The sequence below is a fragment of the Protopterus annectens genome, chromosome 16.part0 (genome assembly GCF_019279795.1).
Source record: "Protopterus annectens isolate FY-2018-M chromosome 16.part0, PAN1.0, whole genome shotgun sequence".
NCBI lineage: Eukaryota > Metazoa > Chordata > Ceratodontiformes > Protopteridae > Protopterus > Protopterus annectens.
Genome location: NC_056750.1, coordinates 812,301,240 through 812,326,627, shown reverse-complemented (window position 1 = coordinate 812,326,627; position 25,388 = coordinate 812,301,240). Strand labels below are relative to the sequence as shown.

Below are 25,388 nucleotides of genomic sequence, written 5' to 3'. Positions count from 1 at the left end.
GAAAAATATGGTGATAACATTAACCAAACTAAGCTGCCATTTCCAAGGTGAAAAACATTTTTGACAGAACTCAAAAAGTAGTTTTGTACCTACCATAAATGCAGATGTCACAGTGTATATATACTGCTGTAGTCATCACACTTGGGTTATCCTGTCGTCAGGCGGTCCCCGCAGTCGGCAGAATCCCAAAGCCTTGGTCCGGCGTCAGCTGTCGTCGCTTCTTCCCTGACGTCAGTGCGACAGGGGTATAAAAGAGGCAGCAGATGCCATTTTCTTCAGTTTTTCTTGCCCCAGATGTCAGGTGCCCCCAACTAGGAAGGCAAAACAAAAAGCTATGCAAAAATTCCTTAGAGGATAAACAATAGTACTATTAGCAAATTCACCATATAGACATGCATCCAACTGATTGATGAACATGGAGCTATAACTAACACCCTGGTATGTAGAGGGGATGGTGGGAGGGTAACCTGGACTGCAGCAGTATATACATTCGAATATCTACATTTATGGTAGGCACAAAACTGTACTATGTTCATCGTGTTATACTGCTGCAGTCATCACACTTGGGTTGAATCCCCAAGCTATGGATGGGTGGCTGGTACTAAACTGGGTTAGGCGAAGCTAGGATGCCCTGCAGCACTGCAGTGGCAAAACCAGCTCTGGATTTTGAGTATAAAGGAAGGTGGTAGTGCTTGGTAAAGGTGTGCACTGAACTCCAAGTAGCTGCCTCCAGAATGTCCTTGGATAGAACCCCCAAGAAAGGCTGCTGAGGTTGCTGTAGCCCTGGTAGAATGGGACCTAATATTAACAGGCACTACTTTCCCATGGTGCGAGTAGCAAAAGCGGATACAATGTGCTATCCATTTGGAGAAGGTCTGTTTTGAAATGGCCTTTCCTCGTGAACCTGCAGCAAAGGATACAAAGAGTTGGTCAGTTTTTCTGAAGGTCTTTGTCTTATCTAAATAGTAACGTAGCTGTCTGTGAATGTCCAAAGAGTGAAGGAGTCTTTCTCCTTAATTCTGGGGGTTTGGGTAAATGAATGGTCTGATTTAAAGCTACACTGGATACTACTTTTGTCATAAAGGTAGGGTTAAGTTCATAAAGAGACCCTGTCCTGATGGAAAATGATTAAAGGTTCCACTGCCATAAGTGCCTGTAGTTCTGAGACCCTGCATGCTGAGGTAATAGCCAGCAACAAAGCTGTTTTACAAGAGAAGTATTGTAGTTCTGCTGGGAATGCTGGTTCGAAAGGAGGCAGTGTTAATTTTTCTAAAATGAAGTTCAGGTCCCAAGCTGGTGTTGGGGGCTTTCTGGGGGGGTCTTATATTCTTAGCCCCTCTGAGAAACTGCCGTAGTAAAGGGTGTGAGAACATTGGTGGATCCGTATTGTATTGAGCTGAAATGGCTGAAGCATGGATCTTAACAGATGAGAATGAAAGGCCTTGGTGTAGCATCTCAGTTAAGTATTGCAGTATTTGAGGAATGTTAGGTATCCAAGGATTTTGGCCTTTAGCCTGATTCCATGCACAAAATCTTTTCCATTTGTCTGAGTAAGTTTTTCTGGTGCTGGGCCTTCTGGCCTCCATAATGACATTCTGGACGTCCTTTGAGAGAAGTGTTGATTGAAAATTCAAAGTATTCTCCATGCAGCTAAATTTAAAGTTCTGAGCTGGCTGTGAAGTATCAGAGTTTTTCTAAGTCAGCAGTATTGGGAATTGAGGCAAGATCCATGGATCTGACTTTCAATAATACCTTGCTCAGTAGAGGTAGTGGGGGGAAGGCATAGACTGCCAATGCTGTCCAACTGAATGCTAGGGCGTCCACCTTCCAGGCTAAGGAGTGATAAGTCCTTGTGCAAAATTTCTGTAGTTGGCAATTGTTGGGGGAAGCAAATAGATCTATGTCGGGACATCCCCACCTTTGAGTTATCATTGAAAATACTTGTGGGTGTAGTCTCCACTTGTGAGGATCTGCCATATTTCTTCTTAATTCGTCTGCCAATATGTTTTCCTTTCCTGGTAGAAATTGTGCTTGCAGTTGCACTTGGTAAGTCAATGCTGTGTTCCACAAGGTCATTGCCTGTCTGCATAAAGGGTAGGAGTGTGTTCCTCCTTGTTTGTTTATGCACCACATCACTGTGGTGTTGTCTGCCCTTAGTAGTTGTCCTGGATGCAAGAGGTCCTTGAAAGCTGTCAGTGCATTTTGCACAGCTAGTATCTCCTTTTGGTTGATGTGAAGATGCATTTGTTTTGCAGACCATTTGCCCTGTATGCACCGTCCTTCCATGTGTGCTCCCCAGGCGTAGTCTGAAGAATCTGTTGTCATAGTTTGGTTTGCTGGAGGTAAGACGAAAGGAAGACCCTTGTTTATTTGACATGCTTGAGCCCACCATAGGAACTCTTTTTGAAGGCATGGAATGAGAGGTATACTTGATTAGAGGCTGTGCCTGTGTTGAGACCATACACTTTTCAGGTACCATTGTAATTTCCTCATATGCAGCTTTGTATATGGGAGTAGTTGAATGCAGGATGCCATGAACCCCAATGCCTGCAGGATTTTCCTTGCAGTGAGCTGGGTAAAAGTTGCCATCTTTTTGAAGTGAGTCAATTGTTGTTTGTCTGGCGAGAGAAAAGCCATCTGGGCCGTTGTATTTAAGCTGGCACCCAGGAATATTATTTGTTGCGAGGGTATTAGCTTTGACTTTTTTGTCTACTGTGTACCCTAGGCAACTAAGCAGCTGTGTTACAAATGCCAGATGCTGTAATAGAATGTCCTTGCTGTCCTCTTGGATCAGGCAGTCGTCCAGATATGGTAAGTTTGTATTCCTCATTGTCTGCAATATGCAATTACTGATGCCAGGCATTTCATAAATACTCTGGGCGCAATAGATAAGCCAAAGGGCAATGCAGGGAATTGATAATGCATTGTACCTGCCAAGAATCTGAGGTATCTTCTGCAATCTTGTCTGATAGGGACATGCAGGTATGCCTCTGAGGTCCAACGTTACCAGCCAAGACAACTTGCCCAGCATGGGAAGAAGCTGCTGAAGTGTGAGCATTTTGAATTTGGGTACCTCCAGGTATGTGTTTAGAATTGAGAGGTCTAAAATGGGCCTCCAGGCTTTGTCCTTTCTTGGGACTAGAAATAATCTTGAGTAAAAACCTTGACCTTGCTCCTTTGTAGGTACCTTTTGAATTGCTTTCATATCCATGAGAGCTGATATTTGCGCTTGGTGCCTCTGCCCATTGGTTTGGAAGCAGATTTGGCATGCCTCTCATCCGTGGTAAAGTGTGGAAATGAAATCTGTATCCTCGGGTAATAATATCCAGAACCCATTTGTCCTTTGTTATAATGCACCAATTTTGTGGAAATAAAGCCAGTTTTCCTCCCAAAGGTGCTGCCAGGGCAATTTTGCTTGGCAGGCGAAGAGGGAAGTCATTGTGTTTGTTTCCTGAAGGGTTGAGATCTTTCGTCTCCCCCTCTGAGATGTTTGCCATTGTCTAGGCCTGAAAGAACCTTGTGGCTGGCCTCTGCCCCTAGGGCATCTGTACCTACCTCTTTGGAGTCTGTCTGATGCAGGAAAGGACCAGTTTTTTGATGGCCAGTTCCTGCTGAAACGAGGAGGTTGTACCTGTCAAAAATGTTTAACTGTTGGCATAGATTTTGCCGTTTCTTCCATTTTCTTTAAAACTTCCTCTGCTTTGACACCAAATAAAACATCTTTCTGCAATGGAGCATCCAATAACTTTGCTTTGACATGTTCTGGTAAGGCTTGTTCTTTAAGCCAAGCATGCCTACGAATTACAGACCCTGTGACAGCTGCTCTACATGAGGCTTCCAATGAATCAAAACCACACTAAGGTATGCTTTCCCACCTGTTCTGCTGCATGCAGCAAATCCTGTATCTGTCTGAAATCAGGTTGATCTGCCTGAGGGGGTCATTTTCTGTTTTAACTGTGTAAGAAAGTACTGTTGGTATTTTAGCATGTAGAATTGGCAGTTTAAGGCCCTCATGGCCAAAGTGGCAGACGTATACACTTTCTTTCCCCATCTTTCCAATGCTCTGGAATCTCTTTCAGAAGGAAGTGGATTCTTAGCAGTAGAGGCCTTAATCCCTTTGGGACCCTGGGAAATGGTTTCTGGGTCTGCAGTAGGACTTTTATATAGAAACTTATGAGTGTCAGGAATTCGGTAGTATCCGTCTGGTTTAGCTGGTGCTGGAGGTAAAGAATCTGGGTTTAGACTAGATTCGGAGTAATCATCCAAAATGTCTAAAACTGGAGGAATTGCTAGGGGTCTATGCTGTGGAAGAAGAAATTCCCGGAGTCTTTTCTTGGAGTCAGAATAATCTTGGCCTTCCCAGTGGAAGTGTTCCCTCAAGGTGTGTAAAGTTTCCCCAAAAGAGTAGTCTTCATGGGGGAAGACAGAGGGAATGGACTCTTCAGCATCTGAATCTTCAGAAGGAGGGAAGGAATAATCCTGGTCCTCAGAGTTGCTTGAGGAAATGGATGCATGGTCAGAGAAGGGAAAATCTTCCTCCAGTCTAGGCCTTTTGTCGGGGGGGGGGTCCCTGATAAGGGTAATTAAATCCTCAGCCATCGTAAGCATCTGTTTTTTAGCCATAGGGGTCTGTGGGGAAGTGTGTGGACCCGGCTTCCTAACTTTCAAGGGAGCTTTAGCATAAGACTTAGCAGAGATAGTTGTCGGTTTGAAGACACCTTCAGAAACCGAAGGCCTATCTAAAATTTCCGGATCACCATCAGGACTGGCGTCCGTGGGGTGAGGTGGAACCGGTTCCTCAGGCCCAGCTGCATCGGTCTGGGAGGCAGTCAGAATTTCTGAATCAGCAGTAGTCAGCGGCTGCGTAGGTACCTCGCTGAAAACCTGAGAACCGGCGTGAGGCCTGGCTGAGGCCTCGGTAACTGGTCTTAGCTGTTTGTCCTTATCTTTGTGTTTTTAAAAATTGCTGATGTCGGTTGCTCCGACGGCATGCTATAGTTAAATTTTCTGCCAAAATAATGCTGGGAGAAATCTGCCCAATGCTTAACTGTACGTCTGCTGAACCTGGCACAAAACAGACAACCAGAGACTGGGCCTAGGCAAGGAATATAATGAGAATGAAAATCCTTTAGGTATTTGCTTCCCACAAGAAATGCAATTAACTTTGTCTGACATCGTCTGAGGCAAGAAAAGTTTCCCCAATGGGGTACTTAGCTTTAGAGAAGACTTCGGGCTGAAATTCAATTCGAAAACCTCAGGAGCTGGCCGACCGGCACTTGCGAACTGTTTCTGCTTCGGGCACCGCGCGGCAAGAAAGACTGGAGAAAATGGCGTCTGCTGCCTCTTTTATACTCCTGTCGCACTGACGTCAGGGAAGAAGCGACGACAGCCGACGCCGGACCAAGGCTTTGAGATTCGGCCGACTGCGGGACCGCCTGACGACAGGATAACCCAAGTGTGATGACTGCAGCAGTACAACACGAACATCTGGTATAAAACACAGAGGATAGCAGAGTATTTGAGATGAATGTACTATAAACAAAGACATTTGCATGAATAACTCACAAAGATTCCACACCCTCTGCTTCACTCTCAAGGTTTCAAACTTTTATGCACTAATGCAGGAATAATTACTAGTGCATAGTTAACTGCAGTGGGATAAAGCCCTCACTGCACTGTTGAACTGTGCTCAATTAGCAGCATGGATGAGCCTGCAGATAGGAGTGAGTGGAAAATACAGGCTTACCCATCACAAAGGGTGGGCAGCCTATGCTTGCTGCAATAAGCAGCATACAAACCTGGCAAGCTCTATACTGCATACTCGGTGAACCACCCATTTGGAAGGTTACATTTGAGTAGAAGTGTTCATGCATCCCTTGAAGGAAGCTATCCCAGAGCTAGCAAAGTGGCAGGAGTAAGACCACCAACATCTTCCATCTCCTTCTTGGCCCCCAGACGTGGGTTATATTTAATTGGGGGGGTGTGAAGTGGGTCGAGCACTGATGCACAAGGACAGGAGCTGGTGGCAGCTGATGGGCAGATAGGAGGCATTATTTTCTGCATTCTGTAAACCACTTTGCAGACCTTAATTCCCCAGTGCATATTACAACAGTGCAGACCAAGAAATTATTTCTGAAGCTCTAAATAAACAAAAGGCAGTTCAGCTGTGCAGGAGTCACAATTGTTGCTCAACAGCACTTTGCTCTCTAGGATGGTTCTCAGCTTATATGTCCTCTTTGTATCTGTGTAGGTTTCTACTATGGTTTCTGGTTTCTTCACACATCCAATAAGTGACCTAGCAGGGCTGTCCCTACGTGTATCTGTCAGTTCTGTGACAGACTGGTGTCCCATTTGGCCTGACTTTCTTAGCACCTGTTGCTTGACAGGATAGGTTCCGACTTACCATGACCTGAAAAGAATAAGTGAGTGGAAAAAATCGTATGAACCATATACAACACATACATATCGCTATTCTTAAGAGCAAATTCAACTGACAGATGAATACAGTGGTACTCATTTCTTAAACCAACTTTTAAAACACAATTAACTTGGTCTCCAGAACTTTACTTAATACAGAGGACAGCAGAAGCAGACCTAAGGAGTGTATACATTACAGCCTGTATACTGAACTTACTGCCATCTACAACACTTACCACAATGTCCATGAGATGTATAGGCACACAGGCATAAATCACATGCAATCAGTAGTGATGGAAAGATGGAGCAGATTTTCTGGACAGCTTGGATAACAGGAGCATTTTCAGCATCAGCTGAAGAACCTTGTTCATCCTGACAACACAAAATAGAAACTTCATTACTTAGTGTTACAATGGATGTATATCCTCCTGGCATTAACACAAATGCTTCATTTTCTTACATGTCAAAAGATTGCTTAGCAACACAGAGAATATGACAAAAGTCCAGAACACTATTACAATTAAGGAGCACCAATAACATGCTCTCCCAATAACATTAAACTACAAAAAATGGCAATAAAGAACCAAGCAACTATGCAACATCATCTGGATGACTACTGAAAATCTAAGGACGGTAACTACAATCTTTAAAATAGCAAAACCTGAAAGTGTGAATGGGGCAATACATACTAAATTGAGATTGAAGTATTCCCCTACTCCAATGTACAGTGTCCTTGGAGGTACATGAAAGTCGCAGGGTGGATGGTTGCATAGGGAGGAATATCTCTATTTTAATTTTAAGTGGCAGAACTCACAGTACAGTGTTGTACTGCTAACGAGGAGCAATTCTCAGTCTCAAAAGAAAACAAAAAAAACCCAAAACAACAAAAAAAGCATTTATTCACTCAGGTTTCAAAGCTTCTAGTTATTTCATCCCCATTCTGGAACTCCATGATCCCCTCCGCCAAGTTTCTTTCCCTATTCCCAAGACTGAAACTTGTGAAAACAGACAATATGGGATAAAAATAAAAAAAAAAAAAAAAAAAAAGACTCCCTGATCCAACTAACAAGTCAATGAAGAGAACTCCGTATGTCAGGACTGCAGTTGCATCCTTGAAGGACATCAAAGAAAACCCAAAACAAAAAAAAGCATTTATTCACTCAGGTTTCAAAGCTTCTAGTTATTTCATCCCCATTCTGGAACTCCATGATCCCCTCCGCCAAGTTCCTTTCCCTATTCCCAAGGCTGAAACCTGTGAAAATAGACAATATGGGATAACAATAAAAACAAATAAAAAAAAAAAAAAAAAGACTCCCTGATCCAACTAACAAGTCGATGAAGAGAACTCCCTGACCCAAAAACAATAAGTGTTTTACTCCATCAACCTCTCACAGCATTCATGTAATGCTACTTATGGACTCCAGAGGAAGTTCACTCACATGAAGGAAGGTTTCCTGACTTCCTGAAGCACATAGATACTGAAGTGGCATGCAGGCAGCTAATCCTGAAGTCTACATTTGTTACATCAGGCATGCAGAGGGAAGCAATCTTAACTCACACTACAGGATGACAGACCTTACTATTAGCCACACAATCTCGCTTAAGCACTGGTATGTTAACCAACCCTGCTACGCAGTACAGCAGTCAGGACAACGTCTCTCTTCTGGTGAGAGGTACTCTGTCTTACTGTTCCATTTGCTATCAGTAGGGGCAGGATGTACAGCTACAACTCATAGATGTAATTGTTGTGGTGAACATGTGCTGTGGTACAAATTTGCACCTATCTCATGCAGGCCTCAAAAGGACTGTGCCTGCAAAGTTTGGAGAAAACAGCCTGCAGCAAAGTTTCTTACCTCTATAAGCACAACAGAAACTGATGTCTACATTAATTTATCAAGCAGATGGTAAAGTACCGTACAACTGTTAACGACTTAAAGACTCAAACCAACTTGTAAAAAACAAAAATGCAAGCTGGCTGCAAATTCCCCACAGATTTTACTGTTGTAATGTAAGCGCTTTCGTCCAAATTAATGATTGAACTTCATCAGACAACACATACCCAAAATGCAATACTATTTATACAACATTCAATTAATCAATTAAAATTTAGAGCATAGCCCATAACAAACATGACAAAAAACAGTAAAATCACATACAAACCTTTGTTTAAAAAATAACTAAAAATGAATACTTTCGTCTTGGAACTGCTCAGAAATTTTGACTTTCGTAAATGTTACACCTCGTAACTACAATAATGTGTAACATTTGTTATGTTTTATATAGAACTCTTGTACAGTGAATTCTCCTCTGTCCAATGCCCTAAGTTTTAAAATGCATTTAACTGAATCATTCATTCAGGCCAGGTGGTATATGGGCATATGTGCGCATCTGCCACAATAACTCGCACTTATCAAATTTTAGTTCAAGGGCCTCCCCTAATGTTCATTTCCACCTGGTGAATAACCGTAAAAAGGAATGTGTGTGGGGTTTTCCGTAATGTGCTTAGCCAGTGCATTTGTGGTTGTTCTATTTATATTATATTGATATTCACAGATCCTCTGCTTGAACCTTCTTTCCGTTTTGCCTATATAAAATGATTGGCATTGCTCACATATTGCTGCATAAATAACCCCCTTGGAATCACAGTTCTATTTCCCTTTCACTAAATAGTACTTGCCCCCGATGGTAAACCTATTGCGCACCTTAATGAATTGACATTGCTGGCAGCGACCACATTTTCTCATTCCACTATTCTCTTTATACTAGTCACTGTCTTTCTAAAAGGCATTTAAAATTGGGGCCCCACCTATACGTAATCCGTGGCGATGCCCCTAATTTTTTACTAATGCAGTTGTCTTCCAAGATCAATGCCCAGTTCTTGACCACAATATTCCCTATTCTTTTGGCATAGATAGAAAAAGTGGTCATAAAGCTCAAACCCATATTAGGTCTTAAGCTCGCCCTATTTTGGTTTGCCTCTGCTATTAAGGGATGCTGTACTTCAACGGAACCTTTCTGCACTATGGGCTTAAAGTAGTCGCTAATCCTTTTGGTGTGCACTTCACGGAATATTTGTTCAAGTAGATGTTCATGATAGCCTCTTATTAGGAACATACTCAGAGTCCACATTCCATCCAAAAATCTGTCTAAAAAAAGAGACCATCCTGGCAGCTCTCACCAATTGTCTCTATGACCACCTTTTTCTGATGATAGGGATGATTACTTGAAAAATGCAAAAAAAGCATTCGAATAAGTAGGTTTCCTATAAATTACATTTCTATACCTATTATTCAACCTGTCTTTAGGCAACAGCACGTCCAAAGAATTAATGGACTCTGTCGAAGGTGAATTCCAGGAAATTGGTAAGGTCAGTAATGGCTCTAATAAAGGGTTCAACTGTTTCTACATCCCCTTTCCAGATAAACATGCCATCTTGGTATCTCATATACCATACATTTTCCTGGAATAATTTATTAAAAAGGATGCCATGACACAATTTGCGAAGCTGCCTCTGCAGGGCGAACCCATAGCAACACCTGTCTTTTGTAAATAAAATTCACCATTAAAAAGCATGAAATTATTAGACAATATGACTAAGAGGGTTTCATTCACATATATGTCAGCTCCATGTCTTTAATGGTTAGAAACTCACGGACCCATTCTATGCCCAACTCCTGAGGTATAACCGTGTATAGATCTTTAATATCCACTGTAAGGAAGTTATAACTTCTGTAATATTCCAAGTTAATACCTTCCAAAAAACTCCATGAGTCATGGCAAATTTGCACTTCACTTCTAATAAAAGGTTTTAATTTATTATCAACAAATTTGGCACGAGAAGGTTACTGATCTTCGTCAATCCACTATTGATCTAAATGGTGGATTATTAAGGTTCTTGTATATTTTAGGACACCCAAATAAGACGGGTGTTGTCGGTGCTGGCACAGTTAGATAATGGAAAGTGTCTATATTGATGCTACCTACCAAAAACAAATCATTTCATATGTTTTTAACTTTCTATTTAAACTTGCATGACAGTAAGCATCACTAAGTACTTTAACATACTTTCCACATACTCATTTTAATCCATAAAGACGAGCCCCCCCCCCCCCCCCACCTTTGTCAGGCTTCATATGACCCTGATTTTACACACTTTCAAAAAAATGCAAAAATTCAGAATCCTTAGTGGCCATGTTTTTAACATGATTCCTAGGAGTCTGTGCATTACTCAACATTGTTCTTATGTCCATTTCACATATGCGTTCTAATATGGCTAAAGACTCATGCAAAGGAAGATTGAACAAACTGGAAACTCTTGTCACTTATTAGTAAAGAATCATTACCCATAAGCACCAAGTTCAATTTACGGACAAATAGCTTCAAATCAATGATAGTCTTAGCTAAGTCAGCATTTCTGTCCGGTACAAAGGACAAGCCTTTAGAAAGCAAATCCATAATACCACTGTCAACCAAGTATGGGGGTAAAATTATAGATTTTGAAATCTCCCTCAGAACTTAAAAAGTATTTGTGGCTTATGTGGCAGTACTTGTATTACCTCCTCGGCTGATTCAGTCTCCTCTGTTGTCCCAGATTCCTGCCATTGTGCAGCTGATGCTGTTGGTTGTTCCATCCCTCCTGAAAACCCTGGGTGCTATGATTCGCCTCTACATGCAGAGAGCCATTAAAATGCTGCTGGTTATTACTAATTCTTTCACTACGCCTCAGTGGATGCGTTTGTGTACTGGTGTTATCAGCAATGTTGCTCGTATCATAGACGTTACTGTGTGGGCATTTAAAATCTAAGCTCTGCTCAACTGCACAAGAACTTATAACAGTAGATGTCTGAATAATCGCTGTTTCAGTATTACTAGCAAGTGGGATATCCTGCCAAGGATAGACATACGTCTGGTCAGGATACCAAAGCCTAGGTGCTTTCCTCCCGCGCCATGCATCCAACATATAACTGAAGTGTTCCAAGACAATGAGGTACACAAGGGACTTATGGGCATGAAGTACCTTAGGACGTTTACTCCAAACCACAAGCAATAAAAAGTACTTGTCAACCAGAACAGGCAAGGAAGAAAAGATGGCTCTTCAATCAATAACAGAAATTACAAAACTCCCTTCTACTACTCAGCCCTTTATCTAGCCAGGAACAGAACTATCACGCCCTCTTTTGCACTAATTTTACCACCTGGAGAGAGATGACTCTGAACAGAAGAGCCCTCCAGTAACTCCTACACTCAGGAAGAAGCTTGACAGTGAAGACCCCAGACTGGAGTATCATAACAGCAAGCTCAGGGGCCAAGAGCATTTCATCTCTCAGCAGCCAGGTTTAGATACAGCAGAAACTGGGCCTCCATTTAACCAAATTTCTATAATCTACAATACAATGAAAGCAGCTATCCCAGGGCACCACTCCTCACTACTATATTCTTTACACCATAGGCACAATTTGTCTATGCTCAAAGATCAGCGATTGTTTATTAAAAGTTCTTGTATAATCTGCTGTTTACCACTTGGTGGATTTTTACACACAAAGCCTACACAAAAGTTTCTGAAGTCTGAAACTTCACTTTTGACTTTTTTGCGCACATCCATGAGGTCTGTAAAAATGCGCAGTGTGACTTGTTTCCACTGTATGCTATTTCACTGGATGCATGTACTGTGCAAAACTGGGACTCACCATCATTTAAGTGACTACCTTCCATGCATATAAAAAGGTCCGTCTTCATCAATAGGAAGAACGGGGACAGGTCACATTAATCATGTGTACGAGTCTCTTATAAAAGCAGGCACTATAAACCTTTTTTGTTATACAAGAGAATACTAGCCTTTCATATTATATATCAGGAGATGAGCCCAGTAAAAGTGGGCATTAGCCACTTACATTTTATAGACTGGAAGTAGTTCTATAATAATGCTTTCATACTTTGCACCAAGGAATATGAGCCCCACTGATGTAGACAGCCTCTCATTTTGTGTGTGTTACAAGACAAAGTCTGGCGATAGCCTCGTAAAAGCAGGCATTTCTAATGTTCAAAGTGTAAACCACCATTAAATGGACCTGATGAAGCTCAGGCAAAAGTGTTTCCTTAAATATATAGTTCTATAGTTGTATTTCAGTGCGTTGTCATGTTTTGTTACAATTTCAAAATAAAACCTTTTAACTAAGAACAAGGTTCCACAGACAGCTGAGCTGGTAAACCCTCATGGGTCTTTCAGAAATATTCAAATAAGGGACTAACCTCTAAGCTTGGAGATTGACTTTTTTCCATCTTCCATATTCTCCTCCACTTAGCTCCCATGGACCCTCCCACCATTGTCTGCCACTGCCTTTAAATAAAGTACAGTTGTGTACACTTACCATAAATGTAGATGTTGGAGTGTATTCACTGTTGCAGTCATTACATCTGCTTGCAGTAGCCCTCAGTCGGCCTGATTAACAAAGTCTTGGGTCCTGCGTCAGTTGCTGTCCTTTCTTCCATGACGTCAGGTCATCAGGGGTATATAAAAAGTACAGTTTTGTACCTACCATAAATGTAGATGTTAGAGTGTCTTCACTGTTGCAGTCATTACACTTGGGTTATCCTGCGGTCAGGCGGGCCCGCAGTCGGCCTGAGTTCCAAAGTCTTGGTCCAGAGTCGGTTGCTGTCGCATCATCCCGGACGTCAGTGCGCCAGGGGTATACAAGTAGCAGCCGACGCCATTTTCTTCAGTTTTTCTTGCCCCAAGATGTCAGGTGCCCCCAAAAATGGTAGGCAATACATATTGCTAATGAAACATACAAAAAAGGTAACAATAAAACCTTCATTAGCCAGCAAATACACCACAAAGGTAGTATAGGTTAGTCCCAGATAAGAAAGAGGGGCTGGCGGGTGGGTAACCTGGACTGCAGCAGTGAAGACACTAACATCTACATTTATGGTAGGTACAAAACTGTATTATGTTCATCGTGTTTCAATGCTGCAGTCATTACACTTTGGTAGAATCCCAAAGCTGAGTTTGGGTGGCTGGCTCTATAGAGGATTTGGTGTGGCTATGATGCCCTGCAGCACTGCAGTGGCAAAGCCAGCTCTGGATCTAAAATAAAGAGGCAAATGGTAATGCTTGGTAAAGGTGTGCACTGAACTCCAAGTTGCAGCTTCCAAGATATCTTTGGTAGGTACTCCTCTAAGGAAGGCAGTGGAAGTGGCAGTTGCCCTGGTGGAATGTGTCTAATATTACTGGGCACAGGTTTCCCATTGTGTGTGTAGTAGAGCCGGATACAGTGTCCTATCCACTTTGAAATGGTCTGCTTTGAAATTGCCTTTCCCTGTGATCCTGTAGCATATGATGCAAATAATTGTTCAGATTTTCTGAAAGCCTTTCTTTTGTCCAAGTAGAAGCACAACTGCCTGTGTATGTCCAAGGAATGTAGAAGTCTCTCCCCTTTATTTTGGGGATTTGGATAAAATGTTGGCAAGTGAATAGATTGGTGCTTGGTGCAGGCAGGGGGAAGTCATTGGGACTGTTTCCTGTATGGCTGTGATTTGTCTTCTCCACTTTTGGTGGTAGAAGTACCCCCACTGTTTAGACCTGTGCGAACCTTGGGGCTGGGATCTGCCTCTTGGGCGTCTGTATCTGCCCCTTTGTGGTCTGTCTGACACTGGAAAGGGCCAATTCTTTGTAGGCCAGTGTCTGTTAAATCTTGGAGGCTGTACCTGTAAGAAATCTTTAACCGTTTGCATAGATTTAGCTTTGTCCTCCATTTTCTTTAACACCTTCTGCTTTAACACCAAACAAGGTATCATGCTGTAATGGAGCATCTAATAATTTTGCTTTGACATGATCAGGCAGATTTTGTTCCTTTAACCAAGCATACCTCCTGATGACAGAACCCGTAACAGCGGCCCTGCAGGAGGCCTCTAAAGAATCAAAACCACATTGCAAAGTCTGCTTTCCAACTTGTTCAGCTGCATGCAATAAATCTTGCATTTCCTTGTTTTCTGCACATTCAGAATTTATCAACATTTTCTGTTTAAGCAGTGACGTAATATATTGCTGATATTTGAGCATATGGAACTGACAATTTAAAGCCCTTATAGCCAAGAAAGCAGAAGTGTAAATCTTTTCCCCCCATCTGTCCAATGCCCTAGAATCCCTGTCAGAGGGGGTAGGATTTTTTGCAGTGGAAGCCTTGACCCCTTTGGGACCCTGAGAGATGGTTTCTGGGTCAGCAGCAGGGTTTTTGAAAAAAAATTTATGAGAGTCAGGAACCCTGTAATACCTGTCCGGCTTAACATGAGCTGGAGTTAAGGAGTCAGGGGTCAGATTGGACTCTGAAAATACATCTACAATGTCTAACAGGTGGAATAGCTAGGGGCCTGTGCTGTGGTAGTAAAAGGAAGTCTCTGAGCCTTTTCTTAGATTCTGAAAAATCTTGGCTCTCCCAGTGGAAATGCTCCCTCATGGTATGCAAGGTTTCCCCAAAAAAGTAATCCTCAGGAAGAGAGGCTGAATGGATAGATTCTTCAGCATCAGAATCCTCATAGGGAGAAAGAAAGTATTCCTGGATCAGAAGAGGAATCAGATTAAATGGAAACCTGATCTGAAGATTCATATTCTGTCTCTTGCCTAGGCCTTTTATCAAGTGGGGGATGGGAACCCCTGATAATTAAGCCTTCGGCCATTTTGAGCATCTGTTTTTTGGGCATGGAGGCCTGTCCATGAGGCTGTTGTACTTGTTTCTTTGTCTTTAAAGGTGCTTTAGTCTTTGCCTTTGAAGCTGAAATTTTAATGTATAATTGAGGTCTGAAAACACCCTCAGAAGCAGATGCCTGCTCAGTGGCTCCGTACCCATCTGAGGGAATAGTCTCCGAAGGTCCAATACCTTGAGCTTCCAGCGGCCTAGTAGTCTCCACGTGGGAGTCGGTAGCGGCCTGCGGGTCTAAGGTAGTGGCATCAGGGGCTGCAAAGGCACCTCACTGAGAACAGGCAAAGCGGCGACTGACTTAGAAGCCTAGTCAGTTTTGGACCTCGGATGCCTGTCCTTTTCTTTGCGTTTCTTGTGAATTCCGGTAGTCGGATGGCTATCCGACGACATCATATAATTAAATCTTCTGCCAAAATAGTGTAATGCAAAATCGTACTGACGCTTAGTGTGTTGGTTAAATCTAGCACAAAATTGACAACTAGCAACGTCGTGGTCAGGGCCTAGGCAAGGAATACAGTAAGAATGAAAGTCCTTATGAGGTATTTGCTTCCCACAAGAAATACAATTAACTTTTTCTGACATCGGTCTGGAGCAAGAAAAAGTTTCCCCAACGGGGTACTTAACTTTTAATGACTTTGGATCTGAAATTCGAACACGAAAATCTCAGGAGTTTGCAGACCGGCACTTGCGAACTGCTTATACTTCTGGCACCGCGCGGCAAGAAAGACTGAAGAAAATGGCGTCTGCTGCATCTTATATACCCCTGGCGCACTGACGTCAGGGAAGAGGCGACAGCAACAGACGCCGGACCTAGACTTTGGAATTCAGGCCGACTGAGGGTAGCCTGCCAGCAGGATAACAAGTGTAATGACTGCAACAGTGAAACACGAAGAGAATCTGATAGTGCATGTAGCCTTTTAATCGTAGGCATCTTCTGCAAGACTCCCTGACAGGGATGTGCAGGTATGCTTCTTTTAAGTCTAGTATTGCCAACCATGCATCTTTGCCTAGCATAGGAAGCAGCTGGTGAAGAGTCAGCATCTTGAATTTTGGAATCGCCAGAAAGGTATTTAGAGTAGAAAGGTCCAGGATAGGATGCCATGTATTGCCTTTTCTGGGTACCAAAAAAAGTCTTGAATAGAAACCTTGTTCCTTTTCTGGTACCAACTGAATAGCCCCCATGCTTGAGAGTATTTTGGGCCTCTGCCCACTGATTTGGGGGTAGATCTAGCCACCCACTTGGTGTTGGGTAAGGAGTGGAAGCGAAATCTGTATCCTTGGGACACAGAAACCCATTTGTCCTGGGTAATGAGGTCCCAGTTTTTGGCCTGCAGACCAATCTTTCCGCCTAAAGGAGCATTCAGTTGGCAAGTGCTTGGAAGTTTTAAAGGCAAGTCATTGAGACAAGTTTCCCATAGGAGGGAGTCTTACTACTATTTGTTGCAGAAACCCCCCACTGCTTAGTCTCGTCTCCCCTGGGACTGAAACCTGGGGTTTCTGCTGTCTGGGTTTGGCTTGAGAAGACCTGGAAGGAGCTAGAAAGGACCAATCCTTAGAGGGCCAGTGCCTCCTAAATCTAGAAGGCTAAACATGTAAGAAATCTTTAACAGTTTGCACAGATTTAGCTTTATCTTCCATCTTTTTAAGAACTTCCTCAGCCTTGTTGCCAAACAGGCGGTCCTCATTCAAGGGAGCATCCAACAATTTAGCTTTAACATGATCAGGCAAAGCTTGCTCCTTAAGACAGGCATGCCTCCTGAGCACAGACCCAGTAACAGCAGCCCTGCAAGAGGACTCTAAAGTATCAAATCCACATTGCAAAGTATGTTTTCCAACCTGTTCAGCAGAATGCATTAAACCAGGAATCAACATCATTTTCTGTTTAAGCAATCCAACATGTTGCTGATACTTTAACATTAACATATGAAACTGGCAGTTTAAAGCCCTAATGGCCAAGGTTGCAGAAGTGTAAACCTGCTTACCCCATCTATCCAGCGCCTTGGAGTCTCTATCAGAAGGGGTAGGATTTTTAGCAATAGAAGCCTTAATGCCTTTGAGTCCCTGTGAAATAGTCTCTGGATCCACAATAGGATTTTTAAAAAGGAATTTGTGTGAATCAGGAACCCTGTAATATCAGGTTTTCTGGGAGCAGGAGGCAAAGAATCAGGGGCCAAACTAGATTCCAAAAAAGCATCAACAATGTCTAGTACAGGAGGAATAGCTATAGGCCTATGCTGAGAGAGGAGATAGAAATCCCTAAGCCTCTTTTTTGAATCAGAGAAATCCTGGCTTTCCCAGTGGAAATGCTCCCTTAGAGTATGTAAGGTTTCACCAAAAGAAAAGTCCTCTTGAGGGGAAGCAGATGGAATAGTGTCCTCAGCATCAGAATCCTCATAAGTAGATAAGGGCAAATCCAGATCAGAAGAATCTGGATCCTGGTCAGAAGAATCAAAACAACTTCAGTCCTAGGTCTCTTGGGGGGTTAGCTTATAAGATCTTCAGCCATTCTTATTTGTTTTTTAGGCATGGAGGCCTGAGCATAGCTTTTTTTAGCCATGGTTCGATATTTAGGCCTAAAAGAAGGAGGCGTCGGTTTACTATGCAAGGCCATAGGCCTGAATACACCCTCAGATGCCAGTGCCTGCACAGCGGCTCAGGACCCATCCAAGGTAGAGACATTCACAGATTCCATAGCTGAAGCATCTCACTGCATACCGGACTCCGAATGGGTCTCAGTAGAGGCCTGTGAATCAGAAGTAGCGGGTATCAAGGGCTGTGAAAGCGCGTCACTCAGTACTGGCGAACTGGCGACTGGCTTAGGAGAAGCGTCGTCGGCAGTTTTGGACCTCGGTGGCCTGTCTATCTTTGCTTTTTTCGGAATCCCGGTAGTCGGACGGGTAACCAACGATTATAACAGAGAACCGAAATATTTAGAGGCGAAATGTACCGACGACGGATAGTGCGCTGGTTAAATAAAGCACAAAACCGACAGCAAGGTACGTCGTGGTGAGGGCCTAGGTAAGGAATACAGTACGAATGAATCTGAAGTATATGCATTCGACAAGCAATGCAAATATTAACTTTTACTGACATTGGTAAGGAGTAAAAAAAAGTTTACCCAACATTTATGGTAAGTGTACACAACTGTACTATGTTCTTCGTGTTTCACTGTTGCAATCACATTTGGGTAGATTCCCAAAGCTAAGGATGGCAGGAGGAATTTAGACAGCATTAGAACCAGCTATAAGGCCCTGCAAGACTGCAGTGACAAAACCAGCTCTGGATTTAGAGAAAATTGGCAAATAGTAATGCAGCTCCTAGGGTGTCCCTGGTAGGGACACCTCTGAGAAAGGCTGTAGAGACAGAGGTAGCCCTGGTTGAGTGCGGTCTTATCCCCTGTGGGATAGATTTTCCATGGTGCTTATAGCAGAAATGAATGCAATGGCCTATCCATTTGGAAATGGTTTGCTTTGAAATGGCCTTCCCCTCTGCCACTGCAGCAAACGCCACCAGCAGCTGTTAACATTTCCTTTGAGGTTTAGTCCTGTCCAAGTAGAATCCAAGTTGTCTGTGCACATCTAAGGAGTGCAGTATCCGTTCCCCTTTGTTCTGTGGATTAGAGAAGGTTGGCAAATGAATGGACTGCCACACTGGATACTACCTTGGCCATGGAGGGAGGGATTAGTCCTGAGGGACATCCTGTCCACACGGAAGATGATGAAAAGCTCCACTGCCATAAGGACCTGTAATTCAAACACCCTTCTTGCTGAAGTGATTGCTAAAAGGAAAGTTGTTTTTCCAAGAAAGGAATTTTAACTCTGCACTTGCAGCTGGCTCAAAAGTAGAGAGAGTTTTTCCATTACAAAGTTAAGGTCCCAGCCTGGAGTTGGGGCTCTCCTGGGTGGTCAAGTTTTTGGCCCCTCTGTGGAACTGCTTAAGCAGTGGATGAGAGAAGAGGGGTGGTTCTGTGTTGTAATGAGCTGAAATGGCTGAGGCATGAATTTTGATGGAGGAAAAGGAAAGGCCCTTGTGAAGCATCTCAGTTAAGTATTGAAGAATCTGAGGTAAATTAGGCATTGCTGTGCCCATCCCCCCTTGAGTGTGGTTCCAGGAACATAATCTTTTCCATTTTTCAGCATAAGATTTTCTAGTACTAGGCCTCCTTGCCTCCAGAATGACATCCAACACTTTTTACTGAGGGATGTTAATGGAAAGATCAGGCAAACAGTCAGGCTGCCAGGTTCAGGGTTTGAAGCAGAGGATGCAGAATCTGGCCCTCCTGCTGGGGCAGCAGGGTAGGGGTCTAAGGCAGGTGCCATGGTGCCAGCAGTGATAATGCGCAAGAGGGGGTACCAGTGTTGGCATGGCCAGTCTGTTACAATCAGTATAGTCCTTGGTTTGTCCCGTTTGATCTTTAGTAGTACTTTGGAGGGGAGAGGCACAGGAGGAAAGGCATAAACTGATCGATTTTTCCAGGTGAAGGACAAGGCATCCACTTTCCAAGCTTGTTTGTGGGGAGTCCTTGTGCAGAATTTGGCCAATTTGTAGTTCTGGAGGAAGGCAAACAGGTCTATATCTGGGCTCCCCCATTTATCAACATGAAAGTCTTTGGTTCCAGTTTCCACTAGTGTGGGTCAGTCAGATTTCTGCTTAGTTCGTCTGCCAGTGTATTTAGCTTTCCTGGCAGAAATTGAAACTGTAGGTGCCACAGAGCCATGGCTAGACCGCAGAGGGGGTATGAATTGGTACCCCCCTGCTGGTTTATGTACCACAACAGTGGTGTTGTCAGTCTTTACCATTAATTGTCCTGGAAAAATGTGGTCCTTGAAGGCTTTCGGAGCATTCTGTACAGCCAACATTTTTCGATTGATATGCAGGTGCATTTGACTTGGGTTCCATTTGACCTGAATGCACTTCCCTGCCAGGTGAGCCCCCCATGCATAGTCTAATGCATCTGTTGGGGTTTGGGGGGGTAGAGTGAAAGGTAGTCCCTTGTTTTGCTGGCAGGCCTCTGCCCACCAAAGGAACCTAACTGTAGGCAAGGCATGACAGGAATCCCTGCTTCTAGTTCCTGAAAATGTTGACACCATAGGCTTTTTAGATACCATTGCAGTTTCCTCATATGCAGTCTGTATTTAGGATTAGGAGAATGCAGGAGGCCATGAACCCCAAGGCTTGCAGTATTTGCCTTGCAGATAGCAGGGTTTTTGTGGCCATTAGTTTGAAGTAAGCTGTCAAATTAAATTGTTTCTCTAGCATGGGGAAAACCATCCGGGAAGTTGTGTTCAAGCTTGCTCCCAGGAATATAAATTTGACAGGGTACAAGATGTAAAATTCTTTTTGTTTATAGTGTACCCCAGACAAGTTAGCACCTTTTGTACAAATGCCAGATGATTCAATAGTATGTCCTGGCTTTCTGCCTGAATTAGAGAATCATCCAGGTATGGGTATATCTGAATATTTCTTTGCCTGCAAAATGCAATGACTGGAGCTAGGCACTTTGTGGATACCCTGGGCGCAGTAGATAAGCCAAAAGGGCAGTGCAGAGAACTGATGGTGCATGCAGCCTGCTTTGAAGCGTAGGTATCTTCTGCAAGATTCCCTGATTGGGATGTGCAGGTAGGCTTCCTTTAAATCCAGTGTTGCCAACCAGGCATCCTGCCTAGCATAGGAAGCAACTGCTGAGAAGTTGGCATCTTAAATTTTGGGATCACCAAAAAGGTGTTTAGGACAGAAAGGTCCAAGATACGGAGCCATGAGTGGTCTTTTCTGGGTACCAGGAAAAGTAGAGTAGAAACCTTGTCCCTTTTCCTCTTCTGGTACAGTTTGAATAGCCCCTATGCTTAAGACAGAGTACTTGCTTTTGAGCCTCTGCCCACTGATTTGGCCAACTGTTTGGGGTTGTAACATGTGGAAGTGGCATCTGTATCCCTGGGAAACTATATTTAAAACCCATTTGTACTGGGTAATGAGTTCCCAGTTTGTCTGAAGAGCAATCTTTCCCCCTAAAGGAGCAGTCAGTTGAGAAGGGCTTGGAAGTTTTAAAGTTAAATCATTGAGACAGTTTACCATGGGGGGGTCTTACTACTCAATGATTTGGATGTGGGAGCCTCCCACTGCTTAGTCCTGTGCGTACCTAGGGACTGAAGCCTGGGTGTTCTGCTGGTTCTGGGTTTTATTCTGAAGGCCTGGAACAGGCAGGAAAGGACCAATTCTTAGAGGGTCAATGCCTACTAAATCTTGGAGGCTGTACTTTTAGGAAATCTTTAACAGTTTGCACAGATTTAGCTTTTTCCTCCATCTTAAGTACTACTTCTGCTTTGTTGACAAAAAGGCGGTCCTGATTTAAGGGAGCATCCAGCAATTTAGCTTTAACATGATCTGGCAAAGATTGCTCCAAGCCAAGCATGCCATCTAAGTACAGACCCAGTGACAGCAGCCCAAGCATGCCATCTAAATACAGACCCAGTGACAGCAGCCGTGCAAGATGCCTCTAGTGAATCAAAGCCACATTGCAAAGTTTTCCAACTTGTTCAGCAGAATGCATTAAATCCTGTAAATCCTTATTTTCAGCAGTCAGGAATCAACATTTTCTGTTTAAGCAATCTAATATGCTGCTGATACTTTAACATTTGAAACTGGCAGTTTAAGACCCTAAATGGCCAAGGTTGCAGAAGTGTATACCTTCTTACCCCATCTATCCAGCGCCCTGGAATCTATCAGTGGGGGTAGGATTTTTGGCAGTAATAGCCTTAATGCCCTTCGGTCCCTGTGAAATGGTCTCGGGATCCACAGTAGGATTTTTAAAAAGGAACTTGAGAGTCAGGAACCTTGTATTATCTATCAGGTTTTCTGGGAGCAGGAGGTAGAGTCAGGGGCCAATCTAGATTCTGAAAAGGGATCATCAACAATGTCCACTACAGGAGGGGATAGCTAAAGGCCTGTGTTGGGGCAGTAAGAAATCCCTGAGCATCTTTTTAGAATCAGAGTAACCCTGGCTTTCCCAGCAGAAATGCTCCTTAAGAGTATGCAAGGTTTCACCAAAAGAGAAATCCTCTGGAGGGGAAGCAGAGGGAATACAGTCCTCTGCATCAGAATCCTCAAAGGTAGATAAAGGTAAATCCTGGTCAAAGGAAACAAATTTCAGAATCCTGATCAGAAGTACAGTACAGTTTTGTACACCTACCATAAATGTAGATGTTAGCGTGTCTTCACTGTTGCAGTCATGACTGTAGGGTTCTCCCCTGCCGGCAGGCAGTCCTCGGTCGGCCAGAATCCCAAAGTCTGGGTCTGGCGTCGGCTGTTCAACCATGCTCCCTGACGTCAGAGCGCCAGGAGTACAAAGCTGACAGCCGACGCCATCTTCTCCAGTCTTTCTTGCCCCAGATGTCAGGAGTCTCAAAATGAAAAAGGTCCCATAACCTATGCAAATACACCTCAGAAGAATGGTGAAAAAAGGAACTACACAAAAGTAAAAACAAGAGGGGACAGGAGGGAGGGAAACCTAGACTGCAACAGTGAAGACACTCGAACATCTACATTTATGGTAGGTGTACACAACTGTAATATGTTCATCGTGTTTCACTGTTGCAGTCATGACTGTAGGGTAGAATCCCAAAGCTGAAAGAAAGGGAGGTGGTCATAAAGAAGAAGGGGTGGCTAAAAGGCCCTGCAAGACTGCAGAGGCAAAGCCTGCCCTAGACTTACAGTAGAGAGGTAGATTGTAGTGCTTAGAAAAAGTATGCACTGAACTCCAAGTTGCAGCTTCCAAAATGTCTTTGGTAGGAACTCCCCTGAGGAAGGCCGTAGAGAAGTGGCAGCAGCTCTGGTGGAATGAGTCCGTATACTCCCTGGGATTTGCTTTCCATGGTGTGAATAACAAAATCTGATTCCATGAGCAATCCATTTAGAAATGGTCTGTTTTGAAATGGCTTTACCTTGGGAATTTGAAGCATAAGAAAAACAATTGTTCTGATTTTCTGATGTCCTTGGTTCTGTCCAGGTAAAAACGTAGTTGTCTGTGTACATCCAAGGAATGTAAGATCCTTTCCCCTTTATTCTGAGGAGTGGGGAAAAAGGTTGGCAAGTGGATAGTTTGATTTAAAGCCACTTTGGAAACCACCTTGGGCATGAAAGTAGGATTAGTCCTCAAAGATACCCTGTCTTGATGAAAAATAATATAAGGTTCCACAGCCATAAGAGCTTGTAACTCTGAAACTCTCCTGGCAGAGGTTAGGGCTAACAGAATAGCTGTCTTCCAAGATAAAAACTTGATGTCAGAAGAGGCAGCAGGCTCAAAAGGAGGCAAGGTTAGTTTTTCCAAAACATAGCTGAGATCCCAAGCAGGAATGGGAGGAGATCTAGGAGGTCTTAAGTTCTTAGCTCCTCTGAAAAACTGTCTCATGAGCTGGTGGGAAAAGATGGGAGGGTCTGTATTATAATGAGCAGAAATAGCAGAGGCATGTATCTTAATGGAAGAGAAAGAGAGACCCTTATGTAAGAGGTCTGTCAATTAAAATTAAAGTAATGTTAGGAAGAAGAGGATCAGAATCCTGAGCCTGCATCCAGGAACAAAATCTTTTCCATTTTCCTGCATAAGATTTTCTAGTGCTAGGACGTCTGGCTTCTAAAATGACATCCATAACCTGCTTGGGTAGTAAAGAAGAAATCAAAGGTCCTGGATTAACCAGGCTGCCAGGTAGAGAGTTCTGACAGGAGTGTAGAACCTGACCCTGATGTTGGGACAGAAGGTTCGGAGACTGAGGTAAAACCCAAGGGGGCTCCAGGCATAAGTTTTTTTAGCGTTGGATACCAAAACTGCAGAGGCTAATTTGGAGCCAGCAAGATTGTCATCTTGGGCTTGTCCTGTTTTATCTTCAATAAGACCTGTGGAAGAAGAGGAAGAGGCAGAAAGGCATATCCCGAGAGGTTCCTCCAACTGAATGACAGGGCATCCACTTTCCAAGCTTCTCTGTGGAAAGTCCTGGTGCTAAAATTCTGTAGTTGATGATTGAGATGGGATGCAAAGAGGTCTGTGTGTGGACATCCCCAGACTGCTGTTATCATCCTGAATATTTTGGTGTCCAGCATCCATTCGTGTGGATCCGAAAGGTTTCTGCTCAGACTGTCTGCCAGGAAGTTTTGTTTCCCTGGTAGAAACTGAGCTTGAAGATCCAGATTGCAAGCTACAGCTGTGTTCCATAGATCCATGGCTAGTCTGCAAAGGGGGTAGGAATGAGATCCCCCTTGCTTGTTTATGTACCACATAACTGTGGTGTTGTATATCCGTATTAGTAGTTGTCCTGGTTGTAAAAGATTCCTGAAGGCCAATAGAGCTTTCTGAACGGCTAACATTCCCTTTAAATTGATATGCAGGTGCTTCCGATCTTTTGTCCAAAGGCCCTGCAGACAGTTGCCCTGAAGCATAATCAGAGGCGTCCGTGGTTAGAATCTGAGTGGCAGGAGGCAGACAGAAGGGTTTCCCTTTGTTTAGGGCACATGCCCTGGACCACCAAAGAAATTCCTTTTGAAGGCAAGGAAGGACGGAGATCAGTATGTCTAAACTGTGGCAATGCTGAGACCATACACTTTTTAGGTACCACTGTATTTTCCTCATGTGTAGTCTTGCATATGGTACGAGAAGGATGCAGGAGGCCATGTAACCAAAAGCCTGCAGGAATTTCCTTGAAGATAGTTGAGTTAAAGTTGCCAAGGTTTTGAAAGTTGAAGCCAGCTGTAATTGTTTTTCGGATGTCAGAAATGCCATCTGGGTTGTGGTGTTTAGAAGGGCACCCAGAAAAGTCATCTGTTGTGATGGTGTCATATTTGACTATGTTTACAGAGAATCCCAGGAACTTGAGGAGGTTCTGTACAAATTATAGATGCTGGAGTAAGACATCCTTGCTGTCTGCCTGAATTAGACAATCGTCCAGATAAGGGTAAATTTGAATTCCCTTGAGTCTGCAGTAAGCTACTACGGGAGCCAGGCATTTGGTGAAGACCCTGGGTGCAGTAGACAATCCAAAGGACAGCGCAGAGAATTGAAAGTGCCTCGATCCGGCCTTGAACCTGAGATATTTTCTGCGATCCTGCCTGATGGGAATGTGTAAATATGCCTCCTTCAAATCCAAAGTTACCATCCATGAATCTTTGGACAGCATTGGAAGTAGCTGCTGTAGAGTGAGCATCTTGAATTTTGGAATCTCTAGAAAGGTGTTCAAGACCGACAGATCCAGAATGGGTCTCCATGAGTTTTGCTTGCTTGGGACTAGAAAG

At 43.5% G+C, this 25,388-nt stretch overlaps 1 protein-coding gene across 1 annotated transcript in view; it reads right to left on the bottom strand.

The window, feature by feature from the left end:
- Positions 1–25,388, bottom strand: part of ALAD (aminolevulinate dehydratase) — an 870,814-nt gene that overhangs the window by 576,040 nt on the left and 269,386 nt on the right. Inside the window, 1 exon segment of the mRNA XM_044058183.1 lies at positions 6,654–6,789. Within this exon segment, the coding sequence (XP_043914118.1) occupies positions 6,654–6,789 (136 nt within the window).